Genomic DNA, 19,843 nt, shown 5'->3' with positions numbered 1-19,843 from the left:
GCCTGACAATGAAGAATACAATGACTACTAGCACAGTTTGGTGTTACTGCTCTGATTCCCACTAAGGCACCCAAAGTTTTACCCTTCATTGCCTTTGTACAATCGGTGTAAATGTCGACACATGGTGGGGTTTGGTGGGGGAAAGCAATATCTTGGTGTTGTTATGAAAATAGTTTTGACCTCACGACTTGTCTCAGGACCCCCTAGGAGTCCACAGACCATACTTTGAGAACTGCTGGCTTATGACATTGCAACGGCTCATTCACATTACAATAAATTAAAATTTTTCCCAAGAATGTAAAGAAATCACTGCATGCGTAATTGTTAACATTCATATTTCACAGCTAAAACAATCTTGGAAAAAATTATTAGAACAAAGTTGGTGGACTCAAACCGTTCCATTTCAAAAGTTTCTACAAAGCTTCAGTAATCAAGACAGTGTGGTACTGGCATAGACATATGCATATATATTATAGAACTGAGAGGCCAGAAATAAACTCTAACCTTTAATTTTCAACAAAGGGGCCAAGGCAATTCCACAGGGAAAGAATAGTCTTTTCAAAAGATAATGCTGGACAGCTGAATATTCACATGCAAAAGAATGAAGTTGGACCCCACATCAGCCATACACAAAAATTAACTCAAACTATATGAGAAATTTAACTTTAAAAAAAGGCCTAAAGGTAAAAACAAAATAGAACTATAACAATCTTAGAAGAAAATGTAGGAGTAAATCTTTATGATGTTGTATTAGTTAATAATTTATTAGACATCACACCAAAGGCAAAAGGGATTAAAAAGATTAAGTTGTAAGTCATTAAAATTAGAAACTTTTGTGCTTCGAAAGACATCATCAAGAAAAAACAGACAACCCACAGACTTGGAGAAAATATTTGCAAATCATATGTCTGATAACAAATTCGTATCCAGAATGTTTAAAGGACACTTATACCTCAATAATAAAAAGACAAATAACACAATTTTTAAAAGAGCAAATAATTTGAATAGACATTTTGCCAAAGAAGATATATGAGTGGCAAGTAGGCACATGAAAAGAAACTCAACATCATTCATCATTAGGGAAATACAAGTCAAAACCACAATGAGATGCTATTTCACACCCACTAAAATAGTGATTATTTTTTAAAAATATATTGAAATGATGTAGAGAAATTAGAACCTTTGTACATTATTGGTGGAAATATAAATTGATACAGCCACTTTGGAAAACAGTTTAGAAGTTTCTCAAAATGTTAAATATACAGTTACCACATGACCAAGCAATTCCACTCTTAGGTATAGACCCAACAGAAATCAGAACATATGTCCACATAAAGATTTGTACATAAATGTTCACAGAAGCATTATTCATAATAGCTAAAAAGGGGAAACAACCCAAATGTCCATCAACCAATGAATGGACAAATAAAATGTGCTATATCCATATGACGGATTATTTGGTAATAAAAAGGAATGAAGTACTGATACATGTTATGCTGTAGATGAAACTCAAAAGCATTATGCTAAGAGAACACAGTCAGTCACAAAAGACCACATACTGTATGGTTCATTTATAAGAAATGTCCAGAATAGGCAAATTCCATAGAGACATAGATTGCAGGTTGCCTAAAGAGAGTGACTGCTAATGGATACAAGGCTTCTTCGGGGATAATGAAGATGTTCTAGAATTAGATTATGGTGATGGCTGCACGACTCTGCAAATATACTAAAATCCATTGACTCATATGCTCTAATGGGTGACCTTTATGGTGTGTGAATTATGTCTCATAAAGTTGTTAGAAGTCAACATAAATGGAAGAAGAGCAACCATTCACATAAAAATAAACAAAATTGTCAATGTTTTCTTTAAGAATTTTTCAGTAGGTGTAGTTAATTACAATTTGACTTTTTTAGGTCTGCACTAAAATTACTCACCCAGTAGCAGGGTACCTTATTGCTATTACTGAAAATGATGAACCTTTGATACACTTGCAATATCTGAGAAAAAGAAACACAGGGGTCTCAGCAGGGCTCCCTTCTAAAGTCACTTGATTTCTAAAGAAGTAACCACTAGGTTTGAAGTCATCAGAGTGTTAACTATGGGGATGGTTGGTTCAGTACCCAACATCCTGACAGCACATCTGACCATTTGTATTGTATTGGAGACCACATCCTCAGCTCAGAAAGAGAGCTGAACTCATTTCTGATAGAAAGTACACTGCATACTGTTCCTCCAGGGACTGAAGTTGACTCTTCTTAGAGCGAGACATTCCCCAACATTGGAACAAAAATGACTCCCACTTCTTTTCTCAGCTAAACCTGTTCAGAAGAAAGAAAGAAAGAAAGAAAGGCAGGAAGGGAGGGTGGGAGGGAAACTCAAGAGATACTTTCAGTATCTAAAGTTGTGAAACTAGACAATCAGGAACGCACAGTCAGAGAGCTGGAAAGGGCCAAGAGCCCCTACCCCCTCCAGCCCATGTCCCCACACCTGCCACAGACCAGACAGGAGCACAATAAACACTCACCACAAAGTGGGGAAGGAAAATCCAGGCAGGAGCCTCTATGTAAATAAATCTCCCTCCTGTCCTCCCCTTGCACTTGGCCTGCTAATTCTTATATAACCCAAGGAGATAGCTAGAAAGAAGTTTGATTGGTGACCAATTTTGAGGACTTTTATTAAAACTCTAATTTAAGTCTTCAAGAGTTTCCAGTCATGGATACTGTAGATAATATTGCAGATGATGAAAGCATCTTCAAAATCTTAGCTGAGACACTTTACAGTCTTCCCTGGTGTACTCTGATGGCAACAAGGTCCCTTGCCCCCCTCCCACCTTGTAGAATTCCAGCGCCCCCCTCAACAGTCCTAGCAAAGGAAAACATGCCTGCTGACAGTGAGCCATCATCCACCATTCTCACTTATTTGGATTTGGTTTCCTAATGCTAAACTATGAAATTTGAAAAAAAAAAAAAAAAAAGAAAGGAAACCACATCCTTTTTACTCTCAGTATATAGATGGAGGCAGTTAAGAACTGAAAACAGATTTTCAGGTTGATTGATGTGGGACAGCAGTCACAATGAGGAACTCCTACAGATTTCTGGCATCCTCTCTCTCAGTTGTCGTTTTTCTTGTGCTAATTCCTGAAGGTAAGACTGATTCTTCTCATTTCCATTATGACCACGAAGCAAAATGGAGCAGACTTTCAATGAACTTTTGGTAATATTACCTTCCTATACTGAAAGAAGATGTTTTCCCCCAAGCCTTAAAATGTTTAGCCAGGCACAATGGCACATGCCTGTAGTCCCAGCTACTAGGAAAGCTGAGGTGGAAGGATTGCATGAGCGCAGGAGTTTGAGTCCAGGCAGGGCAACATAGTGAGACCCTGTCTCTATTTTTTTTTAAATAGCATTCTTTCTTGGATTTTAAATATTTCTGTATTTTAGAAGAAAAAAACATCTTTTCTTCTCACGATTATTTTGCAAAAGGTAGCAGAACCACCAATGCTTATTGCTGCCAATTTGTAACTTGAAAACTGCCAAAAAAGACAATGTAAAAATGAGTGAACAAAACCCTCGTGTTAGTAAAACAAATAGTACCTTCCAGGAAAGGAATAGTGGCAAGTTAGTCAACTCAGCCTTTCCTGCTGCAGAAAATGCATAGATCATTTAAAGAAAACTAAGACAAATCTGATCTAGACACCAAAAGTGAATCAGGAATTATTAGAATTTTTATACTTATTTCTCAGGTCTAGAGACTCTTTGGCAATACATTAAGACATTAGGCCAGTTCCCTCATTAACCCTTTGGGAGTGCTATAATATTTTTTATTAAGCTAATTTTTTGTCTACCAAATGGTAATCAATATTTCTGCTTTTGCATGAGCTGCGCATGCATGGGTTAAAATGCTGTATAATTCATGGTATCACCACTGAAAGGGTGACAGCTCTTGGGGAGCTCCAGATTTCCCTTGAAGAACCTACTAGGAAGTGAGGACTACACTCGAGCTGTAGCAATATGGAGCCAACCATGGTTTTTCCCATGATTCATCAGCTTTTGGAGGCAGGGACTTATGTAATAACCTACCTTGCCAGGAATTCCCAAAGAACTCTGGTTTATCATTCACCTAAATATGAGAAGACTTTGGGAGGCTGAGGCGGGTGGTTCACAAGGTCAAGAGATCGAGACCATCTTGGCCAACATGGTGAAACCTTGTCTCCACTAAAAACACAAAAATTAGTTGGGCATGGTGGTGCGTGCCTGTAATCCCAGCTACTCGGGAGGCTGAGGCAGGAGAATTGCTTGAACCAGAGAGTCAGAGGTTGCAATGAGCTGAGATCGCACCACTGCACTCCAGCCTGGCGACAGAGCAGGACTCTGTCCCCCCGCCCAAAAAAAAAAGATAGAGAGGGAAGAAATATAAAAATAACAAGACTGCAGGACATTTGAGACAAAGGTTGGCTATGTTATAAGCAGGGCATAGTATGACTATATTCAGGCATGTTAAATTCTCCATACAGAAAAAAACAGGGCAGATAAATCCAGCCATATCTTTTCTTCAAAGGAAACAACAAAAGCAAACTGCTGTGCTCCTCTTTGTTTCCTGTGTTCAGAGAGGGCAGTGTGGACCCATATAAGGAACAGACACAGCAAAGCAAGGCACGGTTGAAATCTATCTATACATGAATCATTCTAGGAAAATTGGGATTGGGTGAAGTTCTCTTGTTTCTATAAGCTCTTTACCCTTTTATTTCTAGAGTCTAGAATTTCTTCCTCCCAGTTCCCTTTTTAAAAGCAGAGACCTCTGCTTTTTCAAATCACACTAGCCACATTTCATGTGGTCACTCTCCTCCTTGCTCTCACCCTCATAAAATCTTACGAAAGGCTTCTATAGCTGCCATTAATACTTGCCTGTGAATTTGGCAATGACTTAGTCCTAATTATGGAACAAGAGGCACTGTGCCCTATTCAAGAAACCATGAGTCTCAGCAAAAGTATTTTGGGAGAATCCAAGAACATCTGGTGCAGGAGGTGGAGAGCTCAGAGTGTATCACTAAGACATAAGGTGCTCTATCTATCAGCATGTATGGTTTGCCTTGTGTTTAGCTCTCACTGTTCCCTAACAATGGGTCTCTACTTCTACACTATCATCATCAAGGAAATGTCACTTAGGCAGAATTCTCGGCATATAGTATCTTCTCTCCTCTCTTCCATATCTCAGTGGAAAATACCTTAGATTAAACCACATGGTTTGGTCTAGAGATTGAAAGGGAGGTGTAATCGATGTTATTTTCTTAACTTATGAGTGAGAACAGTGCAATTTAATAACCAAAACTCTCATAATGACCAAAGGACTGAGGGGGAGGGTCACAGCCAAATGATGCTAATATTGGTTCATAAGCTGTGTTTTTGCAATGGCTTGGGGTTAAAAGGGAAGTTATGAGGCTTCTAAAAGTCTTATCTATTTCCCCAAAATTAATACTTAGCCAAAAAGGGTGGAGGCACTTGAGGTTGTCACTACCACTGGCATCTCCTGCAGCAACTGTTGATGGTAAAGACCAAGGCAGAGCTTTCTGCCCTGGGGCCTGAGGTTGCTGGTTTGTGACATCTAGCCTAATGATCCTGGAACAGTCAATGGCCTGGCTTCTATGTGTGGAAGAGCAGGACCCTAAAGTCCAACAGGAATAGGATTTGCATCAGATGTCTGCAGGTCTACATAGAGTAAAAACAAGGAGAAATGCTCTCAACCAGACTTCCTCTCTGAGTGCAAAAAGTATGGCTGGTCTTAGAAACATGACTTTGTGTAGAGCTCTTTGGGGTTGAACACCAATCTGATTTGTCTTTTTCCATTGAACAGATGTCTGTGAAGAAATTATTGGAGGAAATGAAGTAACTCCTCATTCAAGACCCTACATGGTCCTACTTAGTCTTGACAGAAAAACCATCTGTGCTGGGGCTTTGATTGCAGAAGACTGGGTGTTGACTGCAGCTCACTGTAACTTGTAAGTGCCTGGGTTTTTTTAAAAAAGTTTGTAAAGATACTCTAATTTGGGGAAACATTAATAAAAAGAGCAGACCAGGCACAGTGGCTCACACCTGTAATCCCAGCACTTTGGGAGGCCAAGGCAGGTGGATCACATGAGGTCAGGAGTTTGAGACTAGCCTGGCCAACATGGTGAAACCCCATCTCTACTAAAAATACAAAATTAGCCAGGCATGGTGGTGCATGTCTGTAATCCCAGCTACTTTGGAGGCTGAGGCAGGAGAATTGCTTGAACCTAGGAGACGGAGGTTGCAGTGAGCCGAGATCGCGCCATTGCACTCCAGCCTAGGCAACAAGAGTGAGACTCCATCTCAAAATAAAATAAAATAAATAAAATAAAATAAAATAAATAGTAGATCCCACTAAAGCCATGGGAGGTTCACATGTATCTTCGTGTCGCTTAAGTCTTTAGGCACTTGCTTAAGCCTAAAAGGAAGTTAAGCCCAGACTTGCCACAAAGAATCAGGCAATGAGGAAGCAGCATCCACAAGCTCTTTCTGTAGATCTCCACTAAGCCATTGGGTACAGGTGCTGCAGAGCTTTGCTTCTGTCATGACTGCATGCCCAGGTAGAATTAGCCTCAGCATGGAAGGGTGAAACTTTCAGTGCCCCCTCAGAGCCCTGGGTGCAACCATCAAGTACAGAAAGCTTGTGTCCAATGCCTTCTTGTATGCCTCGGTGAATTCCTGTCACATCTTTGGCCACCTCTTCACTCCTGTCAACTGCTACATTCAACCTCTTCCCAGGCCTTGTCTTTTCGTACTCTGTAAATCAAGCCTGTAAACCTAGGCCATTCAATATGATAGCCACTAGTTAGAGGTAGCTATGTAAATTTCAATTAATTAAAGTTAAATAAAATATCAAATTAGTTCCTCAATCGCACTAGCCACATTTCAAGTCCTCAGTAGCCACATGTGGCTAGTGCAGATAAATAGAACATTTCATCATAAAAATATGCTCTACTGGAAAGCACTGTTCTAAGGTCTTTTTCTTTTATTTTTTATTATTTACTTTTTATTGACATATAATAGTTGCACATATGTTGGGGGTACATGTGATCGTTTAAGTGAGACTAATCTCAGCTGATGTAATGGAAAAGAGGCAGTGTGCATAATCTGGTTGGTGTAGTTTATACTAGGTTGTGAATGATGATAGCCTTAACCATCAGTTCATCAGAAAGCATTTTGATTTTGATAACCAAAATGAATCTTTAAGAGAAAAAAAAGACTCCTGAACCCCTCCTTCAGACCACCATCCCTTCAACATCAATGCCATGCAAATAGGGTCCTCCATGGGGCAATCTGTTTCTGAAAGTTTTCCCATTTGAGTTTGTTGTTTTCTTAAAAAGACCCCTTCATTACATTACTTTACAACTATTGGCTGCTTTTTGCTTCGTCCCTGGACTACTGAGATCTTTGCTTCCCATCACAGCTAATAAGTAATTCTCCATCACAGCTAAATAAGGCAGGGGTAGAGGGGCAGACAAGCACAAGGCTTGGCTTTGCTGCCATGGAATTCTCTTGTTTTTCAATGAACCTAGTTTACCTTTTTATAAACAAGTTGGTGATGATGATGACGATGAATTCATAAACATTCTTTTATTCATAAATATTATTTTATTTTTTAAAGCACACATTTTCTTTCTGAGCCACAAAGAAGTCTCCCCACCTCCATACTTACAAATGGGACAATGAAACTGATCAGCATATATGCTCAATTGCTAATACAAAGAATAAATCCAGTAAATAATGTTGTATCTGTTCTCAGGGACAAAAGGTCCCAGGTCATTCTTGGGGCTCACTCAATAACCAGGAAAGAGCGAGAAAAACAGATAATGCGTGTTAAGAAAGAGTTTCCCTATCCATGCTATGACCCAGCCACACATGAAGGTGATCTTAAACTTTTACAGGTACGTGTCTTTGATTGTCTTCTCAAAAGTCATAGAACCTTCTACAATCTGGCCACCAACATGAAAACATTTCCTTGGTGCCCCTGTTGTAAAAACTCACATAAAGAGGATCCTGAAAATTTGGACTATAATTTAAGTTAAAATGTAAATATCTTATCCCATTAACACTTTATGTTTTTCTTCCAACAGCTAACAGAAAAAGCAAAAATTAACAAATATGTGACTATCCTTCATCTGCCTAAAAAGGGGGATGACGTGAAACCAGGAACCATGTGCCAAGTTGCAGGGTGGGGGAAGATTCACAATAGTGCATCTCAGTCCGATAGGCTGAGAGAAGTCAATATCACCATCATAGACAGAAAAATCTGCAATGATCCAAATCACTATAATTTTAACCCTGTGATTGGAATGAATATGGTTTGTGCCGGAAGCCTCCGAGGTGGAAAAGACTCGTGCGATGTAAGTAAAATAAGATCCCACATTTAGCTATTGAAGTAAGTCATGCAGACAGAGAAAATGTAACATCATGCTTTGTTTTGTCATGGCACTGGCTTCTACAGGATCCTAGAGTTTCTTGAAATAAGTTTAATAAAACCCCAGTCAAATACATGAATGTGCTCAGCTCAAGTGAGTCATTAATCAAAAATAAGAAGCTCGCTGCTAGTGCATGGGGTGCATGCACTACATATTTTTGACTTCTTACAAAAATTACTAAGAAGCAATGTTTGGTCTCATTTTTCATATTAACATACAGAGATCTAAACTTGAAGATATACAACACTTAGAAGAGTTGAAGTTAAGGTTCCTCAAGGCCATTCAGTACGCTTTCCCCATTTCAGTACATTCCCTCTCCTTCTCCACTACGTTCCTCTGCCATTTAACATCGGCGTGTCTGAAATGTCTGTCAAGCCTGGCTGAATATTTCCAGCCAGACCCTATAGCTTCCCAGAGCTTAGTTTAATCCCCAGTAAACATGCTGTTCAATGTTCAAAGCATGACTCATACCAGAAAATGTGTAAGCTTCCATCCTAAAACCCCCTGAGAAGGGGTGGGATAGGGCCATGCTTAAAGACAAGAATAGAAGAAACATTTTACAGATTTTTAAACTGAATACTAGCTTGCATTTCTCATTTGTCCCAAAGACCTTACAGAGTCTTACCTGAAGAAGGGTATGCAGTATGCATGGTTTGGGAGTTACCAGAGATTGAGAAATCCAAAGGTCTCTGTCCTTCCCTAGATCTATGTCTTGCCTTCAGAACCAAAGCTAGTCAAATCCCAGGAAAAGAAAACATTTGTCTTTAGTACCTGTCCACTTTCTCTTCTCTGCCCTAGTTCCCCCATTCCCTCCCTCGTCCACCACGCTGGGCTCCCAGGAACCCAGAACCTTCATGCTTTTGGAAACCACAAGCTTTTGGAACCCACATGCAGCATCCTAAGGCCACGGCAGCATACTAAGATGTTAGTTGCCATCCCACCAGCCACCCGCCACCACTGAAGCTTGGCAATCCTTCCCTGTTCTCTCAACACCCCGAAATTGGCTATTGATGAATTAAACCTAAAGGACTAATTCTGCAAATGCCATTACTGTAACAGGCAGGGGAACTATACCTGTCCAGGGAGGATCCCGGGTTCTAACATGGTTCTTTATTTCGTATCTCTATAAGGCCCACTTTTGCCTGAAAGGGACTGATTTGGTTTTGTTTCTTTTGGAAGGCAACTATCTGCTAGAAGAACCAGAAAACATAGTTTTTATTCTTTGCTTCAATGTACCATCTGCATTTGACTATTTTGCCGCTTGAGTTATTAAGCATTTTGAGAAAATGACAAATAAACAGGAGACTTTCCTTTCCAAAAGCAGAGCAACAGTCTCAAAATTAGCTGATAACATGTGCAAGTTTCATTTTGATTTTCACTGGCTCATAAATAAACCAAGTGAACCAATTCAAAAATACTAAAATATTTCCAAATGTTTTAATTTTTAAGCACTATCTTCAATGAGATCAAGGTTGGTCTTAACTCATATTAAATGCTACAGAATTTCTTCCATTTCACTAGTGGTAATGCTGAACACTGACCCCTCTTGTTTTCCTCCAGGGAGATTCTGGAAGCCCTTTGTTGTGTAACGGTGTTTTCCGAGGGGTCACTTCCTTTGGCCGTAAAAATAAATGTGGAGACCCTGGTGGGCCTGGTGTCTATATTCTTCTCTCAAAGAAATACCTCAGCTGGATAATTATGACTATCAAGGGGGCAGTTTAAATAACTGTTTCATTTCATTTTCTGTGGCTTCTTAATGCTTTCACAAATAAAATCAATTTGCATGACTGTACCTGTTTCCTCTCTTGTAAACTTAGTGGGCAGATCTGCTCCAGCAAAGTGAAGCAGAGTTATACGGCAGCCTTGTAGATAATGCAAGGGGGAGGGATTATGTGATCAATGTCACCAGAGTCATTTATGCGTCAAGTGACATGGGAATGCTTCCTGAATTATTCATCTCTCTGTCTCAGTAGAATCCAGCAAGAATGACCCTAAGATCAAGTCTAACAACAAATGCAGTAAAGGGCTCCACAATTCCACAGGAAACAGAAACAGCCAGTCTGGAACAGCCAGTCTGCAGCCAGTCTGGAAAAGGAAATATAGGGCATTGTTCCACATTAACAACTGCTTTTCATGCTATACACAAGAATCTAGGTCTATGGGAGAAAAAGAAACAAGCAATGCCTTACAGTATTTTCCAAATTCTAGGGCATACAAATACAGTACTTGGGCAGCCAAGAAAATTATACAGTAGAAAGTCAGCCTTCTTTCTCAGTGCCTTGCATTTAAGCCTTGGAGTACCTAGGTGATTTCTCAGTTCTCTTTGTTCTTGAGACTGGGTAGATCCAACCAACATGAGAGTTACAGTGGCTGCCATCCCATAGTAGAGAGTGAGTGTTCACTTGTGTCCAGAAAGTTTTCTTTGGAAAAAGCCCTTATCATATTTTTTCAACATAGTGAATTTAGTAGGTAGTCATCAGCCTGCAGTCACTTCAAGATGTTATTATGTGAACAGATTCTTTCAATTTCTATAGTCCCTTTAGTAATATAAATTTTATATATGTATATTATATATTATGTAATACAAATTTCAATATATACATATATGTGTTTATCTACATATGTATATACATACACATACACACATATATATACACATATACACACACATATACATGCATAATGCATATTCAAACCAATAACATACAGCAACACTAAGAGACAGGCTCTTAAAACAAAGGAAGGTGCAAAAATAAAACACCAACAACAAAGGAAGGAGCATAGCTTAAAGACTGGCTAAAATAATAGTACATTGGTTTTCAACCATGGTCGTTCATTAGACTCACTAAGCTCTTTAAAACTACCAATGCCCAGGTCCTACCTCTACACATTTTGATTTAATTGGTATTTGGTGGGACCCGGGATGTAGTATTCTTTATGTGAGCTCCCCAGTGATTGTAATATGCAACCAGGGATGAATCTTTATACTAGAAAAGGAGGCCTGGTGCTACTATATAAAAGAGAGGCTCTGAGAGAGTAACTACGATGATATTTTAAATACTTGCTACAATTCCCTCATTGCTAGTTAGGACTTTAACTGCAAAAAGAGAATGGAATATTCCCTACTGTCAGTACGTACTGCAGATTTTGAACTCTGTTTAAAAAGTGGTTGTATGGAACCCTTGTTAACTGCTGGTAGAAGTATAAATTAGTACAACGTCATAGGAAAATTGGCAGTGTCTACTAAAACTCAACATATATATAAACCTATGACCTAGCAATTCCACTCCTGGGTAGATCCCAAACAGACATGAGTGCTTTTATCCACCAAAGATGTGTTCTGGAATGTACATAGCAGCTTTATTCTTGGAAGTCAAAACTAGAAATAACTCAAATATCCACACACAATAAAATGGATAAACAACTGTTATACGGTCATACAATAAAATATTACACAGCAATGAAAAGAACAAACTTCAGTTTTATGCAACACAAATTTAATGTTGAGGAAAAGTGAGATAAAAAAGAATACACATGATGAGATTCCATTTATCTAAAAGTTGGCATAAGGGAAAACTAATCCACGGGGATAGGAGTCAGAAAAATGTGGAGGTGCTAACTAGGAGTGGACACGAGGGATCCCTTTAGGGTACTAGAGATGTTCATATCTTGATCTAGATGGTGGTTGCACAGTTGTTTATTCACAAATTTAAAACTCATCAAGCTATAAACTTAAGACTTATGTGCTTTACTATATGTGAATTATTACTCCATGAAAAATTTTTAATTTCAAAATTTAAAAATAAGTTGTAGCCCAGGCTTTTGTGTGCTATATGAAAGCTTACCTTTTTCTTTATGAAAATCATATTCCAAATTTCCCAACAAAACTAATCATAGTAACAGATATATTAATATTTTTCTTAAATGAGAGCCTGTTGTTCACATGCCAGTATTAATTGAGAGAAGTGGCCTTTGGTCATGACATAGTGTCGTCAGAGTATTAAAACAGAAGTATCCACAACAGAATAGCAGGGGACACTGGAAATGGTCTAATCATTTTGCTCATTTTCTTCTAAACATTTTCTTACAGTTTATACCTGGCTTATTAGGAAGATCAAATTAAAACCATTAAAGAAGAGTGTGCATTGCAGAAAACGATCACACCTGTGGCTTTCAGGGGCCTAAAATTTTCTAAGGCAAGAATTACTAACATTACCAAACAGATTTAAATTTTAAAAACAGGGAAAATAAATATATATATTGACAAATTAACACTAATTTAACAGAAGAGTCCTAAACTCCCCTGGTATATACCATTCTACTTTTGAATTCTCAAAGTTTTTGTTATGTTGTATCGATTTTGGGGGCATAGGGAATGGGTATGTATTAGTAAAAACAAGTCATGTCGAAGCAAAAAAAATAATAATCAGCCAATATTTGTTATCTGTCATATGCAGAACATACTAAGGAGCACCAAAAAATATAATGCATGCTCTCTCAAGCCTTCAATTTAAACTCCTCAGGATGTTAAAACCAAAATAACCAATGATTCAGACAGTAATAAGATTTTTTTAAACAGCTGTAATAGTATAGTAATACCAGGTAGATGATACAGGCTAATGCCAAGAACTCAAACCCAGGTAACATCATTTCAAAACACTTCCTGGAGAGGTTAGGACTTGTGTGGGTGTGTAAAGGAAAAGGAGAGAGAAGCAAGAATTCAGATTAGAAGAAAAGCTCCAACAAGGCAGGAAATCACAAGACTTAACCAAAGTCTTAATATAGGAGATGAATGGGAATTAACATTCAAAAGACAGAACAGTGAACTGATCAAGTTTGAAGGAACCTTAGCAGTGATCAAATCCAAATTCCTATCCTTGCAGATGTTGCAACACATCCAAGGTTACAGGGTGTATTTATGGCAGAGCCAAGGCAAGAACAGATCTAACTTCAAGTCCTGGGCTCAGGACTCCAGAGGCCGAGGTCAAAGGCGCTTGGTAATAGGGTGTCCTCGAGAGTTTACGAGCAGGAGACTGAGAGGATCAGCACGGGACTTTTAGATGCTTAACCTAGCAGTGGTGTGGAGTCAAGAGAAACAGTTATAAGGCAACTACGGCAGACTGGCTGTCAGGCACGCAGGATGTGACTAAGTGAAACAAAAGAAAAGAGAGCAAAGGGTGAACCAAGGAAGCACAGAGAAGAACCAGGAGGTTCCCTGAGTAGGGGACCAGGATAAGGATAAGACCATCAGGAGGAGAAGAGATTCCTACAGAACTGATTTTTAGAGAAAGTAATATGCATGCTTAACATACTGCCTAGCATATAGTGAGATTTTAATAAATGTTTTTCAAGTGAATGGGTCGTGTTTTCAATGTGTTGAGATTGAGCTAAAGACAGGAAAGAATCTCGAAAGGGAACTATCCCGAGGCAATCAGAAATATGAGGTTTGGAGCTAGGGAGAAAAGTCAGATGGGAAAGAAGTAGAAATCTTTGCTGTAGATGTTATTCTGAATAAAGTAGTGAAAATGAATCTCTAGAAAGGGGTAAGAAGGGGAGGAAGAAGAAAAGGGGGAGGAAGAGGGGCAGAAAGAGGAAAGCAGAGAAGGAAAGAAGTCGATCTCTGGGAAGCAGAGCAAATAAAGCAATCTGAGAAAGAACAGGAAAACAGGCATTCACATCAAGAAGAGTATTTCAACTTGTTTGATACTCATAAAAACTCCATGGAGAAGACATAGCCAACATCATCATCTTCACTTAGAAATAAGGAAACTGAAACCTAAAGGGGCTGGGTGCTAGTAGCAATTCCATACAGAGGCCGTCCCATCAGCTGCAGCAGAAAACACCCGGGTCTGGTCTGGACTCAAAGCCAGGTGCAGCACTCTGCCCCTGTGGCCTGGGGGAAAAGGGAAAGACAGTTCATACTCCTCCACGTTACATGGGCTGCTGCTCAGGACTATAGGCAATGTGAGGTGGGGTCATGAGTCCCATCCCAGGATAAAGGGCTTTCCCACACCCACCAGGTTCAGAGCTGCCACCAACTGAGCCATGCTGGGAGACAGCAGTCAGGGCTGACTGGGACAGTTTTCTCCCTCAGTGCTCTTGCCCCTGTATCAGTGTCCTGTGGCTGCCATAACAGATCACCACTCACTGGGTGGCTTAAAACAACAGAAATTGATTCTCACAGTTCTGGAGATGGGAAGTCTGAAATCATGGGGTCACAGGGGCGGTGCTCCCTAGGGATGCTCTCGAGGTGATTCTGTGCCTTGCGGCTATTGGCAATCATTGCTCTGTGGCCACATCACTCCAGGCTCTGCCTCTGTGGCCACATCACCTCTTCTTCTGTGTGTCTGTTCTCCTCTGTGTGTCTCTCACAAGGATACTTGTCATTGGATTTAGGGCCACCTGGATAATCCAGGATGATTTTATGTCAAGATCCTTAATGACATCTCCAAATGCAATATTTCTAAATAGGTCCCATTCTGAGGTTCCAGAGATTTAGCATGGATATCCTTTAGGAGACTATTTATCAGCCTACCACACCCTTCATGCCCTATACTGTTGTTAGTTCTGTCGTCTCTAATCCACCCATTCCTACGAATGCCAGTGCTATGCTCCTGCCACATACCCCAGGCCTCCCCAAGAAGTATCCCACTGGGCCCCAGCTTTCAATAAACTAATCAGATAAACTGAAGCAGCAAGTTTACATTTATAAAGACAATGCAGGCCCCTTTTATAGGTGAGGGAAAAGATTTGGGGATACCAAATGTGTTGCCAAAGGTCACACAGCTAATTAATGGCAGAGCCAGAACTAGGATCCAATTCAACGCTCTGACTATTCAGACCACACACCAAACCCTGACCAAAGAATCTCTTTTTTTATGGAAGACCACTGTCTATTATTTAAAAAATAATAAAACCATATAAATGAAAAGCAACTTGATTTAGTTGTTTTAAAAGGATAAATATAGGAAATGGACACAGTGGCACACGCCTGCAGTCCCAGCTACTCAGGAGGGTCACTTGAAGCAAGGTGTTTGAGGCTACAGTGCACTATGATCAAGCCTGTGAATAGCCACTGCACTCCAGCCTGGGCAACATAGCAAGATCCAGCCTCTTAAAAAGAAGAGGATAAATATATAATAAAACATTACTCTAATGCTTTTATTTATTTATTTATTTATTTATTTATTTTGAGACAGGGTCTCACTCTGTCACCCAGACTGGAGTGTAGTGGTGCAAACACAGTTCACTGCAGCCTCAACCTCCTGGACTCAAGTGATCCTCCCACCTCAGCCTCTCAAATAGCTGGGACTATAGGGAGTGTGCCACCACGTCCGGCTAATTTTTGTAATTTTTCTAGAAATGGAGTCTGTGTTGCCCAGGCTGCACTAATGCTTTTAAATTAATAAGAAAGAAAAGTCTATTCAATAAATATAATAGGTAATAAATATGTCTTCACTCTTCTGTGTTGTGATGAAGAAGAGAAAAAGGGAAAAGGAGTAACGGTGGGGGGAAATCCCAATCTTTTCCAAAGCATGTACTGAAAACTATCTTGACTTAAAAATTGGAAAGGTACTTCTAGAATTTGTTAGAAAAATGGCATTTGGATTGGATGCAAAGGCATTCTTGAAGTTTTTCTTGCATATCAGTGACAATCTTAATTTACCAGATAGTGGGAAATGTCTTCTTTATGTCAGACAAAGGTCCTTTTTAGGGTTTATTTTCCCAGGTTCTAAGAATACAGACACTGAAAGCATGAAAATGTTGTCTATTTCTGCAACTATAGTCATAAATGAGACCACATATTGATACACGGAATGGTGAAACCAAGCCAAAGGCCAGATCTCACCCTACAAGCTAAAGAGCTACCTACTCCGATTTTAAAGCTTAAAAATTACAACTCTTTAATAGGTGGGAATAATCATAAGTTACCTTTCTTCTGTGGTCAGGTGGATGAGGTCTCTTTAACTGAAATTTTCCCTCCCAAAAAAAGTCATGACTATGGTTAACAGGGTAAAACTTAGTAAAGGTGTGACCAGAATCTAGAATAGTTTTGTTCCAAACTTTGTGACCACAACCCACAGCCAAAACTACGTTTTATGTAGCAACCCCATATATAGACACATAAATGTACTACATAACCATAACAAAAGTTTCACAAAATACTACCTAATTTTCCATTTTCCCATCTATACTATTCTATCTCACTTTTTATTGCTGATCTTGACTCACTACATTCATAATCCAATGATCATAACCCCTAGTTTGAAGACACTGATCCAGATCCCAATCATCAGGTGTATGTCGAGGGCTCTGTTCTTGACCCACAATGGAAACACAGCCTCACAACAAAAGCCATAAAAATTAAATACCTAGGCAGTATCAGGAGACACAGCAGTGCTCCCTCAGTGTGTTCATGGAACAAGTACTTCAAGATGCCCCCCACTACAGATTTCCCAAGTGTGTTTGGGGAAACAACGAATGCTATCACCTTCTCTTGGTGATGCACAATACACATAATCTATCCAAGCCTTTGGAAGGTCCTTAAGAAAGAAAACACAGGCCAGGCACAGTGGCTCACATCTGTAATCCCAGCACTTTGAGAGGCCAACGTGGGTGGATCACCTAAGGTCAGGAGTTCGAGACCAGCCTGGCCAACATGGTGAAACCCCATCTCTACTAAAAATACACAGAAATAAGCCAGGAGTGGTAGTTGGCACCTGTAGTCCCAGCTACTAGGGAGGCTGAGGCAGAAGAATCACTTCAACTTGAGAGGTGGAGGTTGCAGTGAGCTGAGATGGTGCCACTGAACTTCAGCCGGGGTGACGGAGTGAAACTCTGCCTCAAAAAAAATTAAATAAAAAGAAAATAAAGAGAAAAAACTGTTCTAGCTTAACCCCAAATTTCCAAACTTACTGACCACATGGCATGTTTTTGTATTAACAACTTTGTATACATGTTTTGTATAACTGCTAAACACTTTTGAGAAATACTGTATGTAGAAGGAACTAATGGGTTAGAGATGAAAATGAGTGTCTAAGAGCTCAAAAGTAACCTCGTCTCCAACTATAAGCATTTTAAGAGAAAAGGTTAAAATGCACTCTTGGAAATTCTGTCTAATATTAGTGAAAAAATTCACAAGGAGTTAAAACTAAAGTACTTATCACTTGTAAGGGCCAGAGAAACAAGGAAATACACCTGATAAGTACATTCTTTATTCCAAGCATCAGAAAATTGATTTGAATATCCTATCACATGCCCCCACCTAGATGAAGGCCCTGCCTAGCTGCTGGAATTAGTTTTGTAAAGAACCAGGTTTTAAGGCTTGATTTACAATAATTCTCTAATCTGAAAAGGTCCAGGGAATTGCATGTCTTTTGATTTAAAATATGCAAAAAAATATGACTCATGCTCTTCCTACACTTGCACCTGATCACCAAAATGGCTCTGCTAAGAGTTGCCTGTATTCTGATACAGGCCACAGAGTGTGACAGCTGAAGAATACAAAGGTCATTCTGAGGCTGAGGTCCAGTCGGGCTCATCAACAGAGGCAGGAAGTCTACCCGATAAGGCTGTTTCGTTGTTGCCCGTTAACATTTTCAGAATCTCCAAAGAAAGTTATGGTATTATCACCACCTAACATTGTATATATTTGTTTTCTGCATGTCTCCTCTCACAAAAGTGTGGGCTCCCTGAGGGCAAGGACATTGTCTCTCTTGTTCACCTGTGTATCCCCAGCACCCTAGAAAGTACCTGCCACATAATAGATGCTTCATAAATAAATAATGAGTAAGTAAATCCCAGGGATTGGCCAGGAAGCCGGGTGAGTGGAGAGAGGAAAAAGACAGGATATATAATCAGAGTTCTACAGGATGCCCCGTTCTTGTACCGACCACCAGTTTTGTCTTCATGTTTCCCTGGGCTGGGTAGAGGAGATATTCTACTCACCCTTGAGCCCCCTTTAACATTCTAGATTGCACAAAAGATTTAAGGCCCAGAGGACAGGGCCTGGGTCTTGCTCCCCATCATGGGGTCTTTCTCTCAAGAAGTACCCAGTAAAAGTTGGTAGAACTAAGCTGAGAAGAATAGTGGTCTACCTTGAAAGGGCAGATGTTCACAGAGGAAGCCTCATGGTCATCAGTGGCCTCCTGACACATAATAATGTCTTGCCCTTTCAGATTGCCTTATCTTCCACCCATTCTACACCATTAGTTTTTCTTCAAAATAAAATGATTTGTGATGCTAACTCAAGTTCAAAAACTGCCCAAGATCACCACTCCATCATTCATATACATATGCAAGGAGAAGATGACTTAATTTAAAGTGATGAACCACCTTAGTCAAATTCAGAAACATTCAACTATACACTCTCTGAGGTAGGGTGGATGCAGGACTTTTACCTCTGATGAAATATGTACTGAGAAAAACCGGAAGGAGAAAATCTTTCATTCCCCTCAACAACAGCTCACTTTGCTATAGATGCATGGCATTTTACTCACCCATTTGCTTACCAAAAAACCCACCAGACCTGGACACAGTGGGACAAGTCCACACAGTCACATCATTCTTGGGAGTACCTAGGCCAGTTGCAATCTCCTTTGTCTTAGGTAGCCAGATTAAGGAACAAATCTGAAATAATGATCAAAAATACAGAATTATTACAATTTCTGATTCCTTATGAATATACTTAAACTGGTTATAGACAGTATGCACTGTCCATGACCCAACCTCCAGTACAGCTGGAGTAGGATGTTAAAGAAATTACATCCATTCTAGGAAAGTTTATCCAAGGCAACAAAGGATCAAGTATACAAATAGGCTTAGGTGTAGTAAATGGAAGAATTTAAGTGAACTGTGACCATTGGCCAGGAAGAGCCAGACTACCCTCAAAGTTCATGGTCAAAGCAGTGATGGGAAAGAAAGGAAATATGAAAAATAGAAAATACAAATTATATTAACTTTGAACTCACAAATGAAGAGGTTTTTACAATAAAAAGAAACTCTTGAGAACTCAAATTCCTTATGGACTCAATAGAGAAAGAGAGCTTGTTGTGGGCATAGGCTCTGTCATAAACTATTTTCACAAGAATGCAGAAGATTGAAATGAAAATGAAGCCCAGAGGAGATATTAACCTGTGAGTTTGTGCTTGGGGTCTGTATGCTCTTCCCAGCATTTATATCCAAGATGTGTAAGCATCCATCCTTCATTCCTCCTCCAATGGCAAGGACCCCAGACTGCCAGGGACACCAATCCATAGCCTTTAAAGTTTCACATAATAGCACAGACAGGTCAGCTTCAAAGAAGGTGCACTCATGAATGTGATGCACTTAAGTAAGCAGCAAGTCCCCAGGTCTGCACCTGT

General features: G+C 39.7%; 2 protein-coding genes across 2 annotated transcripts in view; one reads left to right on the top strand and one right to left on the bottom strand.

Annotated features, from left to right (window-relative positions):
• The first annotated feature begins 2,628 nt into the window (after window positions 1–2,628).
• GZMA (granzyme A) lies at window positions 2,629–10,272 on the top strand. The gene is made up of 5 exons (XM_050794690.1): window positions 2,629–3,144; window positions 5,852–5,996; window positions 7,805–7,946; window positions 8,136–8,405; window positions 10,041–10,272. Exons 1-5 carry the CDS (start codon window positions 3,075–3,077, stop codon window positions 10,200–10,202), a joined length of 789 nt encoding a protein of 262 aa, XP_050650647.1. The 5' UTR covers window positions 2,629–3,074; the 3' UTR covers window positions 10,203–10,272.
• Window positions 10,273–14,172: 3,900 nt separating this feature from the next.
• CDC20B (cell division cycle 20B) overlaps window positions 14,173–19,843 on the bottom strand; it is a 58,224-nt gene continuing 52,553 nt past the window's right edge. The window contains exons 10-12 of the mRNA XM_050794696.1: window positions 19,614–19,739; window positions 18,992–19,109; window positions 14,173–14,373 (exon numbers count right to left, since the gene is read on the bottom strand). Coding sequence (XP_050650653.1) covers window positions 14,273–14,373; window positions 18,992–19,109; window positions 19,614–19,739 — 345 coding nt within the window. The 3' untranslated portion in view covers window positions 14,173–14,272. The remainder of the gene's footprint in view (window positions 14,374–18,991; window positions 19,110–19,613; window positions 19,740–19,843) is intronic.

The sequence above is a fragment of the Macaca thibetana genome, chromosome 6 (genome assembly GCF_024542745.1).
Source record: "Macaca thibetana thibetana isolate TM-01 chromosome 6, ASM2454274v1, whole genome shotgun sequence".
In the NCBI taxonomy this organism is placed as follows: Eukaryota; Metazoa; Chordata; class Mammalia; order Primates; family Cercopithecidae; genus Macaca; species Macaca thibetana.
This window is presented reverse-complemented; position numbering and strand designations above follow the sequence as displayed.